General features: G+C 32.2%; 1 protein-coding gene and 2 pseudogenes across 2 annotated transcripts; 1 reads left to right on the top strand and 2 right to left on the bottom strand.

Annotated features, from left to right (window-relative positions):
* The first annotated feature begins 375 nt into the window (after positions 1–375).
* LOC142522109 (uncharacterized) lies at positions 376–2,615 on the top strand (annotated as a pseudogene).
* A 149-nt stretch (positions 2,616–2,764) lies between these two features.
* Positions 2,765–6,810, bottom strand: LOC142522570 (caffeoylshikimate esterase-like). 2 transcript variants are annotated; one of them, XM_075626032.1, is made up of 8 exons: positions 6,663–6,810; positions 6,377–6,570; positions 5,219–5,248; positions 4,662–4,788; positions 4,420–4,578; positions 3,743–3,873; positions 3,530–3,667; positions 2,765–2,902 (listed from the first exon to the last, which is right to left on the bottom strand). In XM_075626032.1, exons 1-8 carry the CDS (start codon positions 6,706–6,708, stop codon positions 2,783–2,785), a joined length of 945 nt encoding a protein of 314 aa, XP_075482147.1. In that variant the 5' UTR covers positions 6,709–6,810; the 3' UTR covers positions 2,765–2,782. The 2 variants fall into 2 exon arrangements, with proteins under 2 accessions (XP_075482147.1, XP_075482148.1); XM_075626033.1 differs by having other exon boundaries at positions 4,432–4,578; positions 6,663–6,808.
* Positions 6,811–16,385: 9,575 nt separating this feature from the next.
* On the bottom strand, positions 16,386–19,566 carry LOC142522568 (cytokinin hydroxylase-like; annotated as a pseudogene).
* Positions 19,567–21,614: the final 2,048 nt, after the last annotated feature.

Here is a 21,614-nt window from a genome sequence, read left to right as displayed (position 1 = left end):
AATTTGCTTTATTACATTTGTTAACATGTGGAGAGCCAAAACCATCGAAACAAAGAAGCTGTTTTAGATGTGACTTTTGGGTTGTCATAAATTTCACCTTGTAATCTATCAGCCACATTGGTGTGGGAGTATGGGGGACGTGATTGATTCCAAAGTAGAAGTGGTTCAAAAACAAAAAGTTTTGATTTCCCTTTCCCCAGTATAAGCTTGCAATCTAAATTTTCAGTGTGACCTAAAGGATGCCCTTTAAACATAGCAAGAGGACCTCTCACTACATTTCTAGTTTTGAGATTGAATGGATATGACCCAGCTTCCACCTTATTTTTTATTTATAGAAATTACTTCTCCATTTCATTTAGCTTCACAATCACATTAATGTATGCTTATTATCTCAGGGCCATATTGGCTGAGTATTCTGGTGCTGTTCTTGGAGTATTATCCGCGGTTTTGTATGGGAGGAGAGGCCATCTCTGGGAAAAAGGTACTGTCTTTATTGGTGATAAACATGAATCCTACACGTCAATGGGCCATTATATCTTTACCTGTTCTACTCATGAACTCATTGGTAGTAGAAGCTTCAGTGTTTTTCATTTGGCTTCAGACTTCAGGATTTGCGTTAAGTCTACATTCCAATACTTGATATTGATGAAGACATGTAGTACAGAGATTTCCTTGCGGATGCAGTTTGAGACAGTCATTAATCTACATGTTTGATTTACCACACCATCATGGTTGTCACAATTAGCATGGTCTGCATCTGATGTTTATTGCTCAATATCATTAATTTATAACTAGAGGAATAAATTTTATCAGATTTTAATGTTTCATAAAGAAATTTGATATTATGTTACTTCTTTGCATGTTATTCTAACTAATAGAAATTTCTTCTACCTTGTCAGATCGGTGGCCTCTTTACGATATTCGCATAATTCTACCTCCTATCTCAAGGATGGGCCTCGGCCTCTTATACTCACCTGAATATCCTTTTATAATTGACCTATGATCAATCGTGAATGTTTTATATTTTGGAATAATGCTAAGTAGTTTTTAAACTTCTGTTTGTGCTTCAGAACTCGGTTAAATAGTTAGTGGTGAACTTAACCAGAAATACCAGTCTTTGATAATTCAGAGGCAGAGGTTGAACGAGAAGTGGCTGTAGGACTTAAGGACATGCTAATACCGATTTTGCTGGAATTTTATCAACATTGAGAAGGGTGATTGCAAGACGTGTCTCACTTAAGGTGCTGATGTTTCTCTGTCACCTGATATAACCTCTCTTTCGAATCTGCATACAATTCAAAGCAAGAAGAAGAGCAGGAGCTAATGTTGGTATTTTCCTTTCTATGATTCCAGAATCAACTTAAAAGGCGGCTTCATGCCATAACTATTACTTCTGCCACCTGTTTTATGTTCCCGATTGCCACGTGGGACTTGATATCGGTGAGTTTTACTATCATACTTTTCTTTGATCCAATTGCTCTCATTTATTAACTACTTCATCTTATCTGTGTGTGCCTGTTGAGAATGTTTCAGGGATCAACCAGCATAGAGTTACCTTTTTCTGCCTGGACCTTTTCTAGCGCTATTCTTTTTGGAATTATCTTGATATTTTATGTGGACAGTATCGCGGAGGAGAGGTATTCCTGGTAGCTTCTAATATTTACTGCAATTTTTACTATAAAATGGAAATACCAGCCCTTGTTGATTTTTGTCAATTCTGTCTGATGTATCAAATACCTGGTTACAAGGATCCTTTGTGGACAAATTCATCCCGAGCCTCATATCATTAATAGTTTCTTATCCAAATTTATGGTCCTTTTTTATTATTATTGTGCCATACATTAATCATTGTTTGGGAGCTTTTACTGCAGTTTATATTAATACGAGTGAATCTATATATATCTGCCTTATGTTGTTTACGGATAGAGTAGATAACTGTGTGGTGTGGTTCTTGTCTCTAAACCCCCACCCCCTTCCCCGTGTAAAAACCACCTACTTCCATTAATAATTTTTTCTTCTTCTATTGTCTTATCCATTGACAAAGTAAGCATCATGTCGTTTTTGCACTATACCTTTATTTTGTATTGTTTTTATTTAATTAAATATTGCAAGTTTTCCAATATGTATCAGGGCATGGCATATTGATAGCAATGGTGCATTTGCAGATTGTTTATGGTGTTCTCATCTCCAAGGCATTTAATGGTAACAGGTGTATGTATCATTATCATGGAAATCGTGTACAAGATGGACTTCTCCCTGCTTGGTTTTTTACTTTGCGTTGCCATGTTGAGCTTCGGTATGAACAATTAGAATCCTTTAGTTTTTAGAATTTAGCACAAAATTGTCTATTTAGATATTTAGGTAAATAGATAGCAGCTTGGCCCTCCAATTGCAACTTAAGATTGACATAATGGCATGTTGGCATCATTTCCTATTTTCTTGCAAGTAAAATCATTAATATGATCCCAACAAACAGGTGCAGGAAACAGCCCATGGAAAGATTAGAGACGTTCTAGCAATGCTCGTCAAGCCAAGTTATGATATCACCAAAAACTTTAAGTATCATCTCATCTGGCTCGCCTTCAAGAAGAGAATGATAGACATCATCATACAGGTTGAGTTTCTTGTCTAAACTGCTCGCCTTATTGTACAATGCTTCACTCACAGATGGATCAGTTAAATGTAAGGCTGGAAATTCAGATTCCATGTTATACATTCTTCAACATTGAAGTCCATCCCCCTTTATTGTGTCTTACGAGTAGTTCACTGATTGAATCAGACATTATTTGATGTAATTCAGTACCTTCTCCAGTTGGTGTTCTATCTCTCGTGTTGTCCTCAGCAATTCCACGGCTGTTCGTAGCCGAGGTTTATGCTTGTAAGCAATGACGTTATAGGCTGTCTGAATCAAGAACAAAACACGAGAATCTCATCGTTCTCATAAGTAGTTGGCTCTGCAATTCCACTTCGTACAGGATAAAAAATTTAATTTCTTTTAGGCTCTACATATTCAGGTCACGTTTTATTTTATTTTATACTTTTGGATGGTAAAGAGAAGACGCTTCATAAAACAATTACATTATTCAACTCAAAGGCTGAAATATACAAAAAATTGCCCAAAAGTCCACAGTTGGCATTTTCCAATTCTTCTCTCTTAATATTGAATACAACTCCTTGCACGGAATGGAAAATTATCCCAGAGACGAAAGCACTAATCACAAGAAAACTCTATCTAATATTTATTACCATTTTGATAACCTTAGCAGATATTAATATATTATAATCATGTCATAAGATAAATTTGATTCTAATATCTGAACATGTGAACTTAACATGTCATCACATTCTCTTTGAGAATAAAAAAGTAAAAGCTAAAGCTAAAATCAACCACAACTCACTTAACCTCAAGTGTGCTTTCCATTAGCATTCTATTGTGATTATATTTTTCCTTCAAATTCACATCGGAATTCAAATTTCAATTTCCTCGACTATCATAAACTTGTAACTTAGTTCAAGGAAAATGGCCTACTTGTTCTCTCTTCCTCGCATCTTGGAATGCCATCTCAGCCAAATCCTTCCGCGGAACCAGCTTCTGTTTTGGAAGTAATTTTGAGACTCCAATTAGAATTTGAGTTACTAGCCAGGGAGGGACCATGTCATCTGCAATCTAGAGAAAAGTTTCCATAACGAACAGACAAAGTTCAATTGGTACACTTTGTAAGAAATAAAATGCACAGAGTACCTTACACATAGGTGCAACAAGAACTGCACCGCTCCACAAATCGGGCTGTTTGAGGTGCACTTTAAGCGCAACTGCTCCCCCCATAGATTGTCCAAAAAGAAAACTTGGCAATGAACTGAAGTTTGGATTCCCTGCACCAACAATCACCTTAATACAACTGGAAAAGTATACCCGTACACCTTAAAATACATTCATGGTACTTGAACAATTCTCTCTTTCTCTCTCACTCAGTATCTGTGAGTTATCAATTTTTAAAATAGCTCGAGCTAACAGGAGGTGGCACAATCATTAGCTTTGTATTTTAACAACGAGATTTTAGAAAAAGTCGTAACTAACATGGTATCAAAAGAAGTAAATCACATGTTATATCAGAAAGTAGCTAATAGAATTCAAGCGCATTACAAAGTATGGTTACTTTGGAATTATTTACATAATTTACAATGACAGAGGTGACTTGGAAGTTAGTTACAGGTTTAAATGATTTCCTACTGGACAAATCTTATATTTTCATTAAAACATTGGCACATCCATGCGGCCGTTAGGTTCATGCCCAATCATCATTCCTTTCTTTATTTGCCATGAGAAACCCATTAGGGATGTGCGCACTCATTTCCGTGCTCAAGCATAACACAGCAGTAGAGATTGTTAAAATCCTAAAGCAAAATAAGATAGTTCACCTAACGACAGACCTTTCACCTTTGAATAATGCTCAATTACATCATCCACGAGCCTGTCAAAGCTTGGAATATAGCCATGTAGACCTTCTGACAGACCAAATCCAGGGTAGTCCAGTGCGAAAACTCCAAAACCAGAAGATGCTAGCTTTCTGGCAATTCCTGTAAACATTGTATAAAAGCAATAAGTTCAGCTTTACTCAAGAAATAAGTTTGCGATATTAGCAGTTGTATGAGATTCATGCCTTCAAAGAAAAATGTGCAAGTATCTCCATAACCATGACAAAAACAAACCACAGCTTTTGGGGAACCACTTTCTGGAAGCCAACTTTTTGAAAACATCTCCAATCCCCTAGAGTTCACTTCAAGTGACTGAAAATAAAATAATAATAAGTATTTGATAATCCAGTACTAGTACAAGGTGAAAAAGTCAACAAGATATTCGGCAAATGGAGGCAAAAGTTGAACCCTAGCATGATGGACAGTGCAGGATAAATCAATGTTACCCAAAAAAGAGTTGGCCAATGGGAAATACCAAGGCATATTCTTGAAGGTACAAGGGGTCAGCTAAAATAAAAATCCACCAAGTAAGAAATCTAGAGGTGTGTTATCCATGGAAAAGTGGAGAGAGGGAGCGATGGAAAGGTTGAAACCTTAGAATTTCTTTAATATATTTGAAATGAGAACAAACAAATTGGAAAATAATTACCTCGTTCATCGAGAGGGAGCGATGGAAAGGTTGAAACCTTAGAATTTCTTTAATATATTTGAAATGAGAACAAACAAATTGGAAAATAATTACCTCGTTCATCTTCAATCTTCCATGTGGCATCTGCAAGACAAGTTAAGTCAAGTGTTATACAAAATCTCAATTTCAAGTCCATAAAAATCAATTATTCGAGAACGATAAGACTTAGGTGTAAACTAAAGATTAAGTCCCAGAAAAATAATAGACATACTTATCTTTCAAAAGCATTCGAAAACAAGCTAGGACCGACTTGGAGCTGATGATGTTGCTCTAGCGATATAATCATCAAATCAGACCAGGAAGAAAGATTGATTCCAGATACTCGAAATAATTTACCTAAAATTATCCTCTCATATTCACAACCAATTTACGTTAGCAATGATTACTCTCGCATGATATCGCGATCTTACTGCCTTTTTATCGTTCTTTTCTGCCAGATTTTCACTTCTTACGAAAACGACAATTTCTTTCTTATCTATACACATGGTGCGGATTCAGCCTAAAATAACTGGAGATACTACAGAAAAAATGACAGAATAAATATTAAACGTAATAAAACATCTGGGGGGATTCATACACAACCATGAGATCAGTCCCAGTAGTCATTTCACATGTACGCAAGCAGCACAAGTAGCTAGTATAACCTTCAAGTATTTTAACTATGGCAGCAAAATAAATCTCCTAGCATTAATTGACCAACAGAAAGTAGCCTAAAAGTAACATATCAGAATCTTAGACTCGACTAATTTTATCATATGTTAAAAATATCCATCAACTAAATCTTAGCATAACCAAATTAAAAACGTGCTAAACTAGGAAATCATTTGCATGAGACAACAATATTAAACAGGAAAGATGAAGCCCTTATGCCTTCCCCGTGACGACAGGGTGGATCCAGGATTTCCAGGGTGGGGCTAAGGAAGTGGCAGCTCAGCGGCATTAGAGGCGGAAACTTGATTTTTTTAAAAAATTATATATAATTCCAATTTATTTATTTTTATCTGTGTGGGGAAATCGGTCCCACTCCCATACGGTAAAAATTCCATCTTTAGCTTAAACTCTAGCACAGATCAAACCAAATCGATAAGATATCTAAGACCAACCACTATCATTCAATTTTCGACAACAAAAACGAAGGAAGAAAAACGTAAACTTTAATTCAACCATGATTGCTATATCCCATGAAAACACGAGCAGGAAATTACCAAATACCTTGAATAAGATATGATCTATGGAGAGCTGAATGTGCATGAATGCCTCGCGAGCCCGGCGCCTGGGTCCCACCATGTCCATGTCAGCATCCAATATCTTCTGCAACTCCTCATCCACACCCACAAACTTTACGGTTTTTCCCATTACTTTCAAAGCTCTATCACTCTTCGCAGGCAAAATCTTGGCATTCAATTCTTGTCCATATCAAGAACCCACGAAGACTTGAAGAAATAGGAAATCAACGAAAAATGAAAAGAGAATTGTAGGAGTTGGATTTTGCTTGTACCATTAAAAGCGTGTGTACTGTAAATTCTTGAGGAACCCAGTGCCATGTGTTTGAGGTAAGTGAATGGATATGATGACCGAGTCGTAGATGAGGAGTTGTGGGAAGCAAGAGTGTGATGACTTGGACTTTTCAATGGGATACAATAACTCATTAAATTCAATACTTTCATTAATTTATTAATTGTAAAAGAGAGAGATTCATATAGATAAATCATTGTTATTTTATAAAAATTATATTTTTAAATAATATGATGGTTTTTGCTATATCGATCATATTTGATCTTCGAATACTTTGAGTTGCTCTAATACAATTTAACTTATTACTTGAGGCCAAGATCACATATTTTTGACTAATTTCAATTATTCTCAAATTTCATCTCGCTGTCTAATTGAAATATCTAATTATTGAAAGATAAATGTGTAATTTGACGTCACAAATGATCAAAATTGTAAAAGAAACAAATATAATATATTAAAATGACGATTTTCTCTTCTCCCGTCAATCAAACTTTAGTGTTGATATTTTTTGTATTTTGATCAAGAGAGTGACAATCGTGAACATGAATTTCATTAATAATTTACTATCGATGATGAATAAAAAACAAACCTACCAACAGAAGTAGATCGCAAAATGGGATCCATGTGTTTGGTAAATCAGGTGTGGGCTTCGATGTTTGAAATTACTATTATTGGGACAGGCCTAAAATTAAGGAAAACTCGAAACATAAATCTCACAACCGCAACCTACCAGCAGAAGTAGAGCCCAAAATGTTAGGTAAATCATGTTTGGGCTACAATATTAGTAATTACAAATGTTGGGTCAGCCACTTCATGTATGCTCCCACGTCCTACCCAATTACATTCTTATTAATACTAGTATTTAACCCGTGCAATGCACGAGATGATAATATTAAAAATTCGTGAAAAATAAATAGATATTTAAATTGAAAAAATAATATAATTATAAAAATAAAATAAAAACTATTTTTTCGCTAATTTTAAAAAACTTTCTTAAATACAACGCATGTCGATTAATTTTTTTGACTAAAAATGAGTATATCAAAATTTTAGATTATGTTAGCCTAAGGCAAGGACATGATGCTTATCGTGTTTAGTGTATTGATGTCGACCACCAACCTTAATACATATTTAATTCTTTAATTTTCGAGAACTTGTATATTATTAGTTTTAACATGTGATAAAAAAATATTTTTAAATCACATTCAATAAAATTAATGAGAAATATTTTTTAAAAAATTCGTTAATTTCGTCTAAATCCACGTTCTCAAACAATTTTGCGACATGACACGTGAGACACATTTGATGATAACAATAATTGTTTCGTCAATATCTTTATCCAAATGTGTTGTGATTTTATTTACAAAATCTGTTCAAAATATACATAACAGCCTATTATTCCGAAAGAAAAATGAAACATGTGATCATAAATAAAATTATGTATAAATCAAAAAAGTTATTTTATTAATATTTACTATGTGTATTCAAAAACAATGTCAATAAATTTTATAAGGTGTCTTCTAATAAGATGCTTACTTTCTTTAGAATTGGTTTAATCATTTTCATTATGGGACATTTTATACTATCGGTATCGATATGTGAACTTTGTAATATAGAAGAAAATTATCACATTAGTAATACGTAATAATTAAAATTTTGTACAAATAATATTTTTTACTTCTCGATCATGAAAGAAAGATTTCAAACTTAATGTCTCGTCGTTCTCGTTGTTTTCATATGTAGGTAGTTCATAACAACGAACAAATCTAAGTTTAAACGAACATTACATCTGGGAAGGATTCAACTCACATATGGGGTTGAAAAAGGAGTCATTTCAGAATTCAATTTTGGAGTAGATAAATTTAGTAAGATAAATAGAATAAAATTGGTTTCTAATATAATATGCAATAATGCATTATTTATAATTTAAAATTCAAATAAGACATCCCAATGGACAAAATTGAAGTGATCATTTATTGCAGTATACATATATCAATATTCATGATAAATATTTCCTTTTCAGAAATGACATTTTGACAGAAAATTACTATTTTTGATAAAAACTCTGATTTTATATATATATATATATATATATATATATATATATATATATATATTGTCGTCGTTGTTGTTGTTATTATTATTATTATATTAAAGGTCGAGTTGTAAAGCATTAGAGACATCCGAATCGGTAAAATAGATGTATGTTTGACTAGTGATCGTGAAATTCAATTTTCATGCCGACATTTTAATCCAGTCCATCTAAATATAAAATCTTGGATCCGTACCTGGACCATAGTTATCCAAGAATCACGATGAGAGGGATAAAAATTCACATTTCCCCCTTTCCATCGGATATAACATGGAATCCACTTTTTATATATCGAAATGTCATATCAAAGATTTTTTAATTGAGTTGACGTTTTTGTATCATGGGTTAGAAAAAAGATCTAGTCTAGATATGCATTCCTCGGATTAGTTATTTGCAAATGAAGTGATTTGATGTCACTATAATACTTTGGATATGTTGTTTTTTTTCCCCTCGATAACCATGCCTAAGGGTACTGAGCAAATTAATAACTTTGTGTTTTTCAAGTAAATTTTCACAAAAAACAGTGGTGAAATCATCTTAAATTTCGATTTTGTGACACAGACCTTTCATCCGATCCGAATAATAATAAAAATCATTTTTATATTAAAAAATTATTTTTACTCTAATTATAGATCGAATCGATCTGTCTCATTAATATAAATTCATAAAACCATGACATAATCGTAAATATTTAATTGATGTCTTGTAAGCAATAATTAGCAATTATAATAGATCGAATCGATCTGTCTCATTAATATAAATTCATAAAACCATGACATAATCGTAAATATTTAATTGATGTCTTGTAAGCAATAATTAGCAATTATAATAATATACATATATATGCTTAAAAAGCACATGTATAGTGGATATAATTTCATATATACATATATATGCTTAAAAAGCACATGCACGACAAAGAAATAGTGGCAGCGGTTTTAGCAGTAAGTACATGACTTGTGGTTTCAAGCTCATAGATTTTTCACATGCAATTTTTAGAAAATTTAAAGAAAACATATATGGTTTTTAAAATTTGACCCATTTTGGTATTGGTCAAGGGAGGATGGAGTTGAGACGAGCTGATCAATATGTGTAATTCTTTCATATTCTAACAAAATTAGCGATGAAATTGATCAGTAGCTCGAATTTAAGTCGAGTTTTTACGTACGTACCATGTCATCCACGTTCTAGTCCATTCACGAGTCACAGATCGGCTCGCCTCCACTTTTGATCTCATTCCACACAAAAACTTCAAAGAATATATAATATTGTCGATCTTGTTTAATTTGTCAACGTACCCACATTTCAAAACCATGTCACCATCAGTATCCACAACTCAATCTGCTCCACCACACACATTACCAGTCACTTCAATGGTGCGACCTCTCTTTTTGCATGGCAACAGGGAACTACACTTGCTTTAAGCAAGATGGCCCCTGAGAACCAAAATGGATAGAAAAAAATTTCGGGTGACGTTCAAAAATGATTTTTTTTTAAAAAAAAGTTCTGATTCAAGAATTTATCTTAAAATTTAATAATGGGAATTTGATTTAGCTGTAATCTTAAATACTCTAGCTATTTCTTTTACATTGGTTTGATTGATTGGTTGCATATTTAAAAATTAAAGTAATTATCGTAATCTTTTGCTTTTGTTGTTTTCGTTTAGTGGAAGCGGAGACGCGGTTCAGTTTTTTCCAAAAGCAAATTATTAGAGCTTGCATGCTGTGGCTTTATCAGAAAGCACTGAAATTTTCCTTAGACTAATGGAAGAGTCGCCCTTCCTGTCTGATCGATCAAGACAGTCCCCAGCCGTCGATTTTTTTTGTGTTCAGTCCTGGGTACTTTTTTAGTATCACATTTCCACATGAAGTGTACCACATTTTGTATGACATAGTACCACAATTTTGTGGGTAGGAAGTGAACCCAAAGAAATGTTTTGATTGGGGATTTTTCAACTTTCCCTTTATATATCCACAACATTTTTTCGTATACTCCAAATTCTAAATGCATTACTAATTATTCTCCTATCTATCTTTATTTGAAATATAAAAATATTATCGGACCATCCCTCTCAAATGTTTTGAGTTCTCGTGAGAATGTGATATCTATCTTGGTACCTGAGCTTTAGATTCAAAATCTCTAAAATGTACCATTATGTTCGTGTTTTGTTAAATTGATCTTGATTACTGTTTATTTTTGGACCTCTACATTTCCTAGTTTTTGCCTATCAACTTGCACTTTTTTTAAAAGAAAAAAACCGGAGTTTACGGTCAAATGCATTAATACAACTATGTAATGTAATATATTAGGTTAGAAATAACATCGACTTGCTTTATATTAGTGTTGCAACTTTAAAATATAACTCGATCAGATATTGCTTCGTACGTATACGCTTGCATGCTTTATTAAATGAAAAAAGTGAAATCACTGTTCTATCGATCAATTGAGATCAAGATTTTTGTGCTCAGATGCCTCTACTTACACTTTCCGGCGGCATCGATTGGTTTTCTAAATTAGGAGGTGTTGTACTTATTTCATCGTCTCGGACATGTATGATGTTTTATCGTTATTTGTGCTACGTTAGCTTAGTCTCTTTTGATTCGCTCAGGTGTGTCTGGTGCCTGGTATATTTGTATTCAGACACTTTTGATCTATGAATTTATTTTTACAAATAAAAATAAATAAATTGAGTTCAATTGGGCAGCTTAAATGTAGAAAGTGGAGTAAACAGGCCTTTGGCTGTGCATACATATATATATATATATATATATATATATATATTTTGGGTTTCGGCGAGCAATTATTTGCACCTCTGTGCGTTTGTAGGGGTACAGATAAACGGTCGCATTATGAAACATTTGCAGATTTTAAATGTTAGTTTTTATAAAAAGAATTGAGATCTTAAAATGAATTTACGTACACACGCTCATCATACGTACTTTTTTGTTTTTAATGATCCACAATTCCACATTTGTCATTTGCAGCCACATCTTTCCTCAGGGAATGGGCTCCTGCAAACAAAATTTATTAATCCTTTGTACAAGTTCTTGCAACGAATGAGTTATTATTGCTGGCGAATGCTCGAAATTTTGATATTTGATCTGTAATATGATTTGAAATATTCGAGTTGAATAGCCATTAATATTTATAACTTTTTACAAAGTGTTAGATCTTATAATTATTAGATCAGCTAAATAATATCTTTATCGAAATATGATAACGATTTAAGATATTTATATTATAATGATATCATCAACTTTAATTATTTCATAGTTTTAATGCTCAATGAATATTGGAACTGCATGAATCCCTATTTGTATTGGCCTACAATATTTTAATGCTGAACGGGGACGAAATGTTCATTGATTTGACAAATTAACAGATATGAAATTTACTTAAATTCGTTTCATTAATTATTTTGGAAGAAAATTGTCTTTTTTTATGGGTGGGGGTTAACAAATGATGATCATTAATTTAAATTAAATAATTTCATTTGCACTAAAAGTTGATTATCAAACGTCTATTAAATTTGGGGGATGAAAGCTTTAGTGGGTGGGTTGTACTTCGTAGTAAAGGTGAATGAAACGATTAATATTAATAATTTTAGTGCTCTTATTTTAATGAAACACTAGATGTTTAACTGTTAGTTTAATATTATTTATATTAAACGACACGATTTTGTTGTTTTAAAAGCCATTGATTATGGATATTGCAGCTACTAAAGTTTTGGATCCAAGTCACTCACCTTTAGGGTTTGGTAAAAAGGTGTAGAGAGAGTGTGTGTGTGTACTTTATTTTTTTATGTATAACTGTGGATTGATGGATTTGGAAGTTTTGATTTCACATCTGATATTTCATGGATGTGTCCATTACTCTTGGCTCATCCCTAGTCCAAATGAAAGACAGACCCATCAAGAGATCATGTATTCTCCTATAAATATCAAGTTCGGGTGTATAACTTGGGGATTCAATATATTATTTTTCAACAGCACCCTTAGCCGCTCCCCCCTTATATCATCAGTCTCTGACTTGAGCGTCGGAGGGGCTACGCCGGGACATCCTCCCGACCCCCTTCTAACGGTCTTCTTCATGCTTTCAGGTTCAGGAAAAATTGGAAGCCTGCGTCTTGACTAGTATCACTTGCTGAAATCAGATTCTAAATTTTCCGTTAATATCAACATGGATCATATCAAATTTCTTTACTTATTTTAATATAATATAGTCGAGCGAAATTCATTCCTCAAATCTTTTCTTATATCAATTTTTTAAATCCAAATTTATAATATTAGTCTATTCAAATGTAACTTTTGCTTGTATCTATGCCGATGTATTTGACATTTATCCATTGCGGTTGTTGCGTTCAAAACAATGGCAAGAAATTTAAAGACCATACTTGTGGCCTCATGTATTTTTTATATGGAATTTTAAATCTACTCTTTAGACATGTAATTCCGAATTCGTGAATTTTTGATATTTTGATTTAAAAATCTCGTCCAAACATTAATCCATTAATCCAAACACATCCTTATTATCTCAATTTTACACAAAATGTGAAAATATTTCCATTTGACAAGATTATTTTTTTTTTATGAATTTGGTAAGATTAATTTTTATTAATATAGTTTATGTCTTCCTAGGTTCCGGAGTGGCGGGGCCGCATGCGAGCTTACCCATTCGGCAGCGTATAAAAAATTTAGCCAATGAATAACTTGACTATTAAGTATTCATATAAAATTATTTACTAGAGTAAAGAAAAGTTGAGGGATAATTAATTTGATTTTTTTAAAAAAAATTATATAAAATTATTTATTAGAGTAAAGAAAATGGAAAAACATGGTGACGGGATTACTTCACAAATTTTAGGTTTTATCAACTCGAAGGTAGAATTGATGGAAATCCATGCGAAAATAAATAAAATGACTAAATTAGACATTTTATATAATTTTTTATGTATTTATTATGTGAGAGTTAATTTTGAAAGTTCACTTAAATATACCAAAAGTAGTTATTATAATACCAATTTGTCTATTAAATAGTAATAGATACATTTGGTTATTTATGATAATTATTTTATTTTATTTTATTTTCCATCAGCTTCCACTTGTGCAAGTTATATATTAATGTTTAATAACAATAGCAATAATTTTATAAGCTAGTAATTAACTTATAATAATTGTCATAAGATAACTTATTTTGTGTTCGTGGGTGTTTAATATTTGATTCATCTGTGTGCCGTTTAACATTTTATTTAATTAATGCACCAATTTGAATATAGTTTATATAAAGAAAACCTAAATACATCCATTGGTAGGTTAATGCATTTAATTTAATGGAGTACTATATATGTGGATATTCTTTAATTCATCTTTGATTGAAGTATGAAATATATTTTTCTAATATCTTATAGTTACATATAATATGAATAAATTTCGGAGTTTTGAAAATACATGACATAAGCATGGTTTGCCGACTATTGTATTAGGTCAGAAGTTTTTCCAATACATACCGAATAGTAACGGCTACAAATTCTCATATCATAAAAAATAAAATAAATTAAAACAAGACAAGAATACAAGGATGAACAATACACGAAGAGACTAGTGCTAAAAAAAATATAGCTTCAATAAATATATTCAACACGACTCTTCAACATCCACTAGAATCTTTTTGTTACAATTAAAGCTCCTAATTGATTAAGTTCGATTATTAATTATTAAGCATTTGTTGCTACACTTTAATTTGTTTTGACTCATCATATTCAATGTATAGAAGAATAAAGTGACAAGTGGGAAATATGCATATTCAAATGGTTAAATACTACTTAAATAGTAAAGACAAATTAAGATGCTAACTAATTCCGATTAAACTGCAATTAGTGCGTGTTTCTGTCTTCCACTTTGACACATTCTTTTATATATATATATATATATATATCGAATTTGTTACCCTGCACACAGGTGTGCAGGGTATCATAGCACCGCCTACGTGGCGGTGCATGATTAGTCAGCCTTTTTTTTAAAAAAACAAAACAAAAAATTTTGTGTGGTTGTGGGCGTGCCACGTAGGCAGACGCCCACATGTGTGCAGGAAAAGAGTGTGCAGGATATCATTGCTCATATAATATATATATATATATATATATATATATATATATATATATATATATATATATATATATATATATATATTTGTCTGTAGGTATTCAAAGGGATTAGATTAAATAGTGCTTATATATTTAATTTTATGATAGTTTTGAATCAAACTATTTGGATATTTACCCCATAAATTGAGCTCAGTAGAGATGGTCATTATATTTCTTTAACAAAAATTCTCAAATTTTATTTCTAATTTCTTAAAAAAATTAAATTTGTATTTCATTTTTCCTTAAAGTGTAATTACACATAAATATTGTAATACAGCTTAATTCTTTCATCATTGCCAAAAGTTATGATTCTGAATGTATCCTACCTAATCTTTATGAAAGAATGGGGATAAAAAAGAAGTTGGTAGTCGAATTAAAACAGTATCGAGTATGAGTGGTTTAACAAATTGTCATCAGGTGTGAGGCCATATAAAGTGGTTAGATCCAATGGTTGATTCAATGACTATAAGTGAATTACAATATATATTTTGGACCTGCATTGTAGAGTCATTAGATCATGCGGACTTCACATGATGGTAGTGCCGGTGCCTATGCACAACACTATATATATCCAAGCACATATATTTTTTCATATGATACAATGCATTGACTCACGTGAAAAAATACACGTGATTCTTTTATAACTATTGCATAAATACTCGAGTTATTGCCTAAGGGCATGGTTGAATAAATAATTAACAGGTGGGTAAATGGGTTAACTAATTAGTGATAATTGGGATGTCATAAAATATACTTTGATCCAGTACAATTTCTCGAGGATAAAATACAACATTCAGTGCAATATATTTCGAAAGTTAATCTGCCGATATTGGCAAAACAGAAACATTCATAATCAAATTAGAGGTGTACATAAATCGATCAAATCTCTCTCAAGTCGTGGTTCAATTGAAATTATTTGGACTTTATATTTTTTATGAAGTTTAAGTCCAGCATGAGTAGCTCAAGTATGTTCAAGTCAAGTTGGAGAACCATTTTCCATTATCTTAAAAGACTATTATTTTGATTGTCTATCTCTCTCGTTTGAGTGAAGTGACATAAACCTTTCTTTTTTGAGAAAAAACTTATAAGTTCGAACCCATGTAAAAACAAAAAATCTCACACCCCACCCTGATATTATAATAAAAAAACGAAAAAAACAATATCATTAATCTATATGATGATATAAATAAAATATATAGATATATCTAAAAGCTAGAGAAGATAACCTCCTTTTCGACCCACGACTTTGTATTTATGCAAATTTTTTAACTGATTTATGTGGGCATTTTGCACTTATCCAAAATATAGACAACTCAATCATATACTTCCGTAGAGGACATCTTTCCAACTTAAATGAATAACAAATTAAATATGTATGACCAGATACAAGAAATTACTTAACTAAGAGCAAGCAAATTAAAGATATATATATATATATATATATTGTTTATTATTAATAAAATGGGGTAAGTTCGTCTGTCTCAAAACGTTTACATATGGATAAACTATTCAAAGTGCTTTTATTATTATTATTATTATTTATTAATTGTGGAGTCACACCTTATAATCAAATCACTCCATCTCTATCTCCGCATGTATATAGTGACAAAACAAAACCATTATACTAATGCTCTTCAATCTCAACCTTAAAAACCCCAAAACCAAAAGAGAAAAAAAAATTTTATCTCAACGCAAAATTTTCACGCACTTAAGGGTGTCAAACGGACTTGAACCCCATACTTTGGTTTTATCGTGAGAACAACCACCGGAGCGTGACGATAACTTTCCGATATATCAAAACTGAATCTCGTGATCAACATGGCTAATATGATCTTGGCTTCCATCAGGGCAAAAGATTGGCCTACACAATTTCTCGGACCGGCGGCAAAAGGAATGAAATGTCGACCCGAGGCGAACGATTTCGACACGAATCTAGCGGGATTGAACTCGTTCACATCTTTGCCCCATATCTCTTCACTGTGATGAATGGCAAGCATTGGGATCCATATTGAAAGACCCTTTGGGATGTGGAGATCACCTAGCTTGATGTCTTCAAATGCCATTCTTGGAAGTACTGACGCTGGTGGATACAACCTAAGTGATTCATTTATCACCATGTTTAACTGCAATTGGGAAAAAAAGGAAAAAATAAAATTATTAGCCGGCATTTTAATAAATCTTTGTTGACCAAAATCCACATTTTTCAAGAAAAAGAAAGAAAGAGTGATGATATTGTATATGCTATCCAATACGTACGTACCCCAAAAAATAATAATAAATATCATAAAAAGTAGCTCTCTTTACCTAAAATATTACAGTTGCAAACAATCAAAAATTGCAGATTTTTTAATGCATTGTGTCGTTTATGGTGGTGGAGTTGGAGGGTCACAAACGAAGAATGATATATAGCTCTTCTTGAATTATTTTATATTCATACAAATTCATTTATATATGTTTTTGTACCTCTTAATTTTTTTTACTTTTAATATCGTTATTCCACTATAAAAAACTTTTGAATTATTTTATACACAGTTCTATTTAAAAGGTTTTTGATCCTGTAATTCAAAATTTTTGATTCATGAATCACGCACAAAATTTGTAAGAAATCAGTCCTCACCATATAATAAAGATATAGGAGTATATTTTTACTATATATATAATTTAAAACAATTGCCAGTGAGTTAAGCGATTATAGAAATCCAGCTCATGTGATGCAAATGTTTGTTGCGACATGCATACGAACGATAATATATTTATTATATTACAAGCTCGGCAAAGAAAATTATTATATTATATAGTTATTTGGATGGGATGATTGGACAAAAAATTTAAAATAAGGATTTTTGGAATTTTCAGGTGTTTTTAACCATTGATCATATATAATCACAAGTTCGGATTTTGACTTTGTCAAGAATTCATGTACTCACATTAAATTATTTGACTTTGTCAAGAATTCATGTGTTAGTGCATATCATATTAAGATTTTAAATTTTATTATCAATCACCATTAAAATAAAATAATTTCAAACTAATTATAAAAACTGTGTCCATGTTTTTAAAAGAAACAAGAAATGGGAAAAAAAATAAGGTGCGTGCAGTACTCACCAAAGTAAGTTTCGAGAGCTGATCGACAAGACGGCGCAGCACCGCCACTGCCGCAGCAGACTTGGCTGACCTCCGCGCGCACTTTCTCCTGCCAATCCCGATTACTCGCCAGCAACATCACTGTCCAAGTTAGCAACAGAGCTGTGGTCTCATGCCCAGCAAAAAAGAAAGTCTTGCACTCATCCATTATTACTTGTAAGTTCAAACTGAACCCGTTACTCCTCTTCTTCTGCATCTCGTTAAGCAAAATTCCCAGCAAATCATTCCCGTGAGACATGCTTCGCCCTATTTCTACGCAGTCTTTTCTACTCTGTATTATCTCCATTAACAGCCTTTCCACCTCCATTTTCAGTGATTTTATTTCTCTGTTGTATTTGCTTGGAAAAAACCTGTATACAGGCATTTTTAAAAAACCCTTGTACTTTCAAAAGAAAATATGAAAAATTTGTTGTTTGAATATGATAGATGCGTACCGGCTTCCAGGGAAGCACAAATGGCGGCTTGCTTGAGCACAAAGATGCTGCAAAACTGTTAACAGATGAAATATTTGCTTCCCCTTTTCATAGTTGCAATCAAATTCAGTCCTTCGAAATGATCTCAGCCGTTAGTCGGCTCATGTATTCGCCTATTTCAAATTCTGTTCGGCCATTCTTTACTTCATTCTCCAGTGACTGCAGCATCTGTTTGGTGCATTCCACCATGTATACTGCATAGCTCTGCCCACAATTTTTTGAACTAAATACTTTGATATTGACATTTCTTGACATACTATTCACGAATATATATAAACATGTATACCTTTAGCTTGTCTCCCATGAATGCTGGTGCCACAATGTGTCGTTGATGGTACCAATCGTCCCCATTCGCCATCAACAAACCATGCCCGATAAAATGCTTAGAGCCCTGTTGTTGCAGCCATGATTTCCCGGAAATTGTGCTGTATTTAGATAAAAGTTCTTTGATAAGTTCGGTTTCGGTTAAGCACATCCTGGGCTCAATTCCGTTCCAATATATAAATCTCTTCCCTACAAAAATTTGCACCATCAGGAATCTTGATCATATACAAAACACAACCCTGTCTGTATATGTAATATGCTCTATAAATGAAGTACTTACCGTATGACTTGGACCAAGAAACGAAATGAGGAAGGAGACGTCCCACGATATCATGGTTGATCGAGTCCATGTCGTGGGAGGTTGATTTCGCCACCAAAGAAGCCATCTCCAAGATGTTGCCAACCAGGAATCGGGGTTTTGGGCCGTGCACTCCCTGTTTTTCCATTATTTTCCTGATTCTTTTCGGGGTTATGTAGTAACATGATATAGTTTCATAAACAACTTTTAGGAGGAAATAGAGGCATGATATGAATATGGCCATGAAAACCACCAATTCCATGGTGGAAGATGGATTAAAAACACAGAGACGATGGGAGAAACTCTCTGTAATTTGTGCGCCAAGCGAAAGAATGAGGATGGGTGTGGGGGTTTGTTTTTGAGTTTCTGTTTGGTGTCAATGGAGTGCGGGGAAGTGTGTGTATTTATAGTGCCAATTATATGATATGGGCACTTAAAGCTAACTTGTTTAATGAAAACTTTGAGAGACATGATCACTATATAATTTTCTTTTTGCTACCAACTCTTACGTATCAGTTCGGATACATAAAGAATTATAAGGGTAAACATTTTTATCATGTAACGATATTCTAAAATTTAGAACGAAATATTGAATTTAAGATACAATTATAACAAACATATCTCCCACTAAAAAATAATACATAACTACGTGGACAACATACAATTTGCATGTGAAGAAAGACAATAACTAATTGTTTTCAAACAGGAGAGACAGAGATTCATAATTCGATCTTGTTGCAGCACTGTGCGGCTCTCTTATTAGCATCTAAATTTTTTTATTTAAAAAAAATATATATCATGCTACTGTAAATACAAATTACATACAATATATTAAAGTTTTAAAAACATAAGAGACTGTAATTCTATTTGGACAAATATTTTAAAATTATTTTTAGTATTTTATAAGTGAAAAAAACTTATAGTATGTGTTTGGATAAGTTTTTGAAAATTATTTGTAAAAATGTGTTCTTCAATTATAGTTTATAAAGAATAATTGAGAAATGTTTTTTTTAATATTTTTAGAAATTAAGAAAATGATAAGAATCAAAATATATTATTTTTTAACTGTAAAAACATTTTTATACAATAGTTGTCTAAACATGAATTTTTTCTTAAAACAACTTTTAAAACATTTTCTAAATTTCTGTAAAAAATATTTTTATAAAAAAATATTTTGTAAGTACTTTTCCAAACGACCTGAAATGTATAATTCAAATTTTTTAAAAAAATACATTTTAATATTTTAAGGGATGATTAATCATTATTCATCGTTAAAATTAATAATTGTAAAGTAGTGAGAACATATCTACACTCTCCTAAAGATGGGCTCGTAGGTTCGATTTCAAAATCTTTCGTAACCCAGTAGTACATCTGGGGAAGGCCCATATTCGTGTTGAGCCCAATGAAAAGTTTTTTTAAATAAAGCACTATGATAAAATGACAAAGAACACAATAAAAAATACGTTTTTTTTTTATAAATAAACATTGTATTTTTATAAAAATTTCTATGAGATCGTCTCACAAATTAATTTTGTAAGATGATTTTCTACTAGACATGTCTTATGAAATTGTATTTTGTTTTATGTCAAAAATTTTACTATTCATTTAAGCTCGTGAGAGACAGTTTCCTATTATATTTATTCAAGAGGAAAACATAAAATACTTAAATTATTTTTAAAATTTGTAGTTGGATAATGGAGTCATGCAGCCTACCAGGCTAAGAAAAAAAGTTATCGTTTACGAATCAGATTTCATTGAGCCGTATTTACTTATATTAAATTTAATCGATTTCGTCCAGAATTTTGGGTTTTCTCCCAGGACAATGGCGTTTTCTCTTCTATTTATTTATTATTATTATTAGCGGGTCGTTGGACACTATTTACGTGTGTTGCGTAAAAAAATAAAAATAAAGTATTTATTTAAAATAATTGAAATAAATGTATACATATTTGAAATTAAAATGAAACGAGATAAAATAAAATATAAAAAAATATTACATAGTTTTTGATACCCTAAAGATGAGCCCATCCAAATCAAGCTCACGTCGGATCATGGGTCCCGACCCATCCCTGGCCAAGGTAGAAGGCCCATGACAAGCCCATATATTATCCTGTAAATATCAGGTTTGAGTGTCCAACTCATTCGTATTCACTATATTATTTTTCAGCAGCACCCTTAACTGCTCTCCACTTATATGTTCAGTCTCTGACTTGAGCGTCAGAGGGGTTACGCCGGGACACCCTTCCGGACCCCTTCTAACAGTTTTTTTTCATGATTTCATGCTCAGGACAAATTCGAAGTCTGCGTCTGGACTAGTGTCACTTGCTGTAATCAGATTTTAAATTTTCAGTGAGTATCAGTTTTGAAATTTGATTTATTGATTTTATACATTAATTATGAAATATATAGAAAATATATTAAATTTAATTATTAGAATAAATTTATAAATGTTAATAAAAATA

The sequence above is a fragment of the Primulina tabacum genome, chromosome 13, assembly GCF_025594145.1.
Source record: "Primulina tabacum isolate GXHZ01 chromosome 13, ASM2559414v2, whole genome shotgun sequence".
NCBI classification, from domain to species: Eukaryota; Viridiplantae; Streptophyta; class Magnoliopsida; order Lamiales; family Gesneriaceae; genus Primulina; species Primulina tabacum.
Note: the sequence above shows the minus strand (reverse complement) of the source record. Positions and strands in the feature narration are given on the sequence as shown.

Coding starts and splice junctions, on each gene's coding strand:
- LOC142522570 (XM_075626032.1), bottom strand. CDS start 6,708: ATGGCACTGGGTTCCTCAAGAATTTACAGTACACACGCTTTTAATG. Junction 4,579..4,661: donor TTGCACATTTTTCTTTGAAG/GCATGAATCTCA, acceptor CAATGTTTACAG/GAATTGCCAGAAAGCTAGCA. Junction 3,668..3,742: donor TTGTTGCACCTATGTGTAAG/GTACTCTGTGCA, acceptor ACTTTTCTCTAG/ATTGCAGATGACATGGTCCC.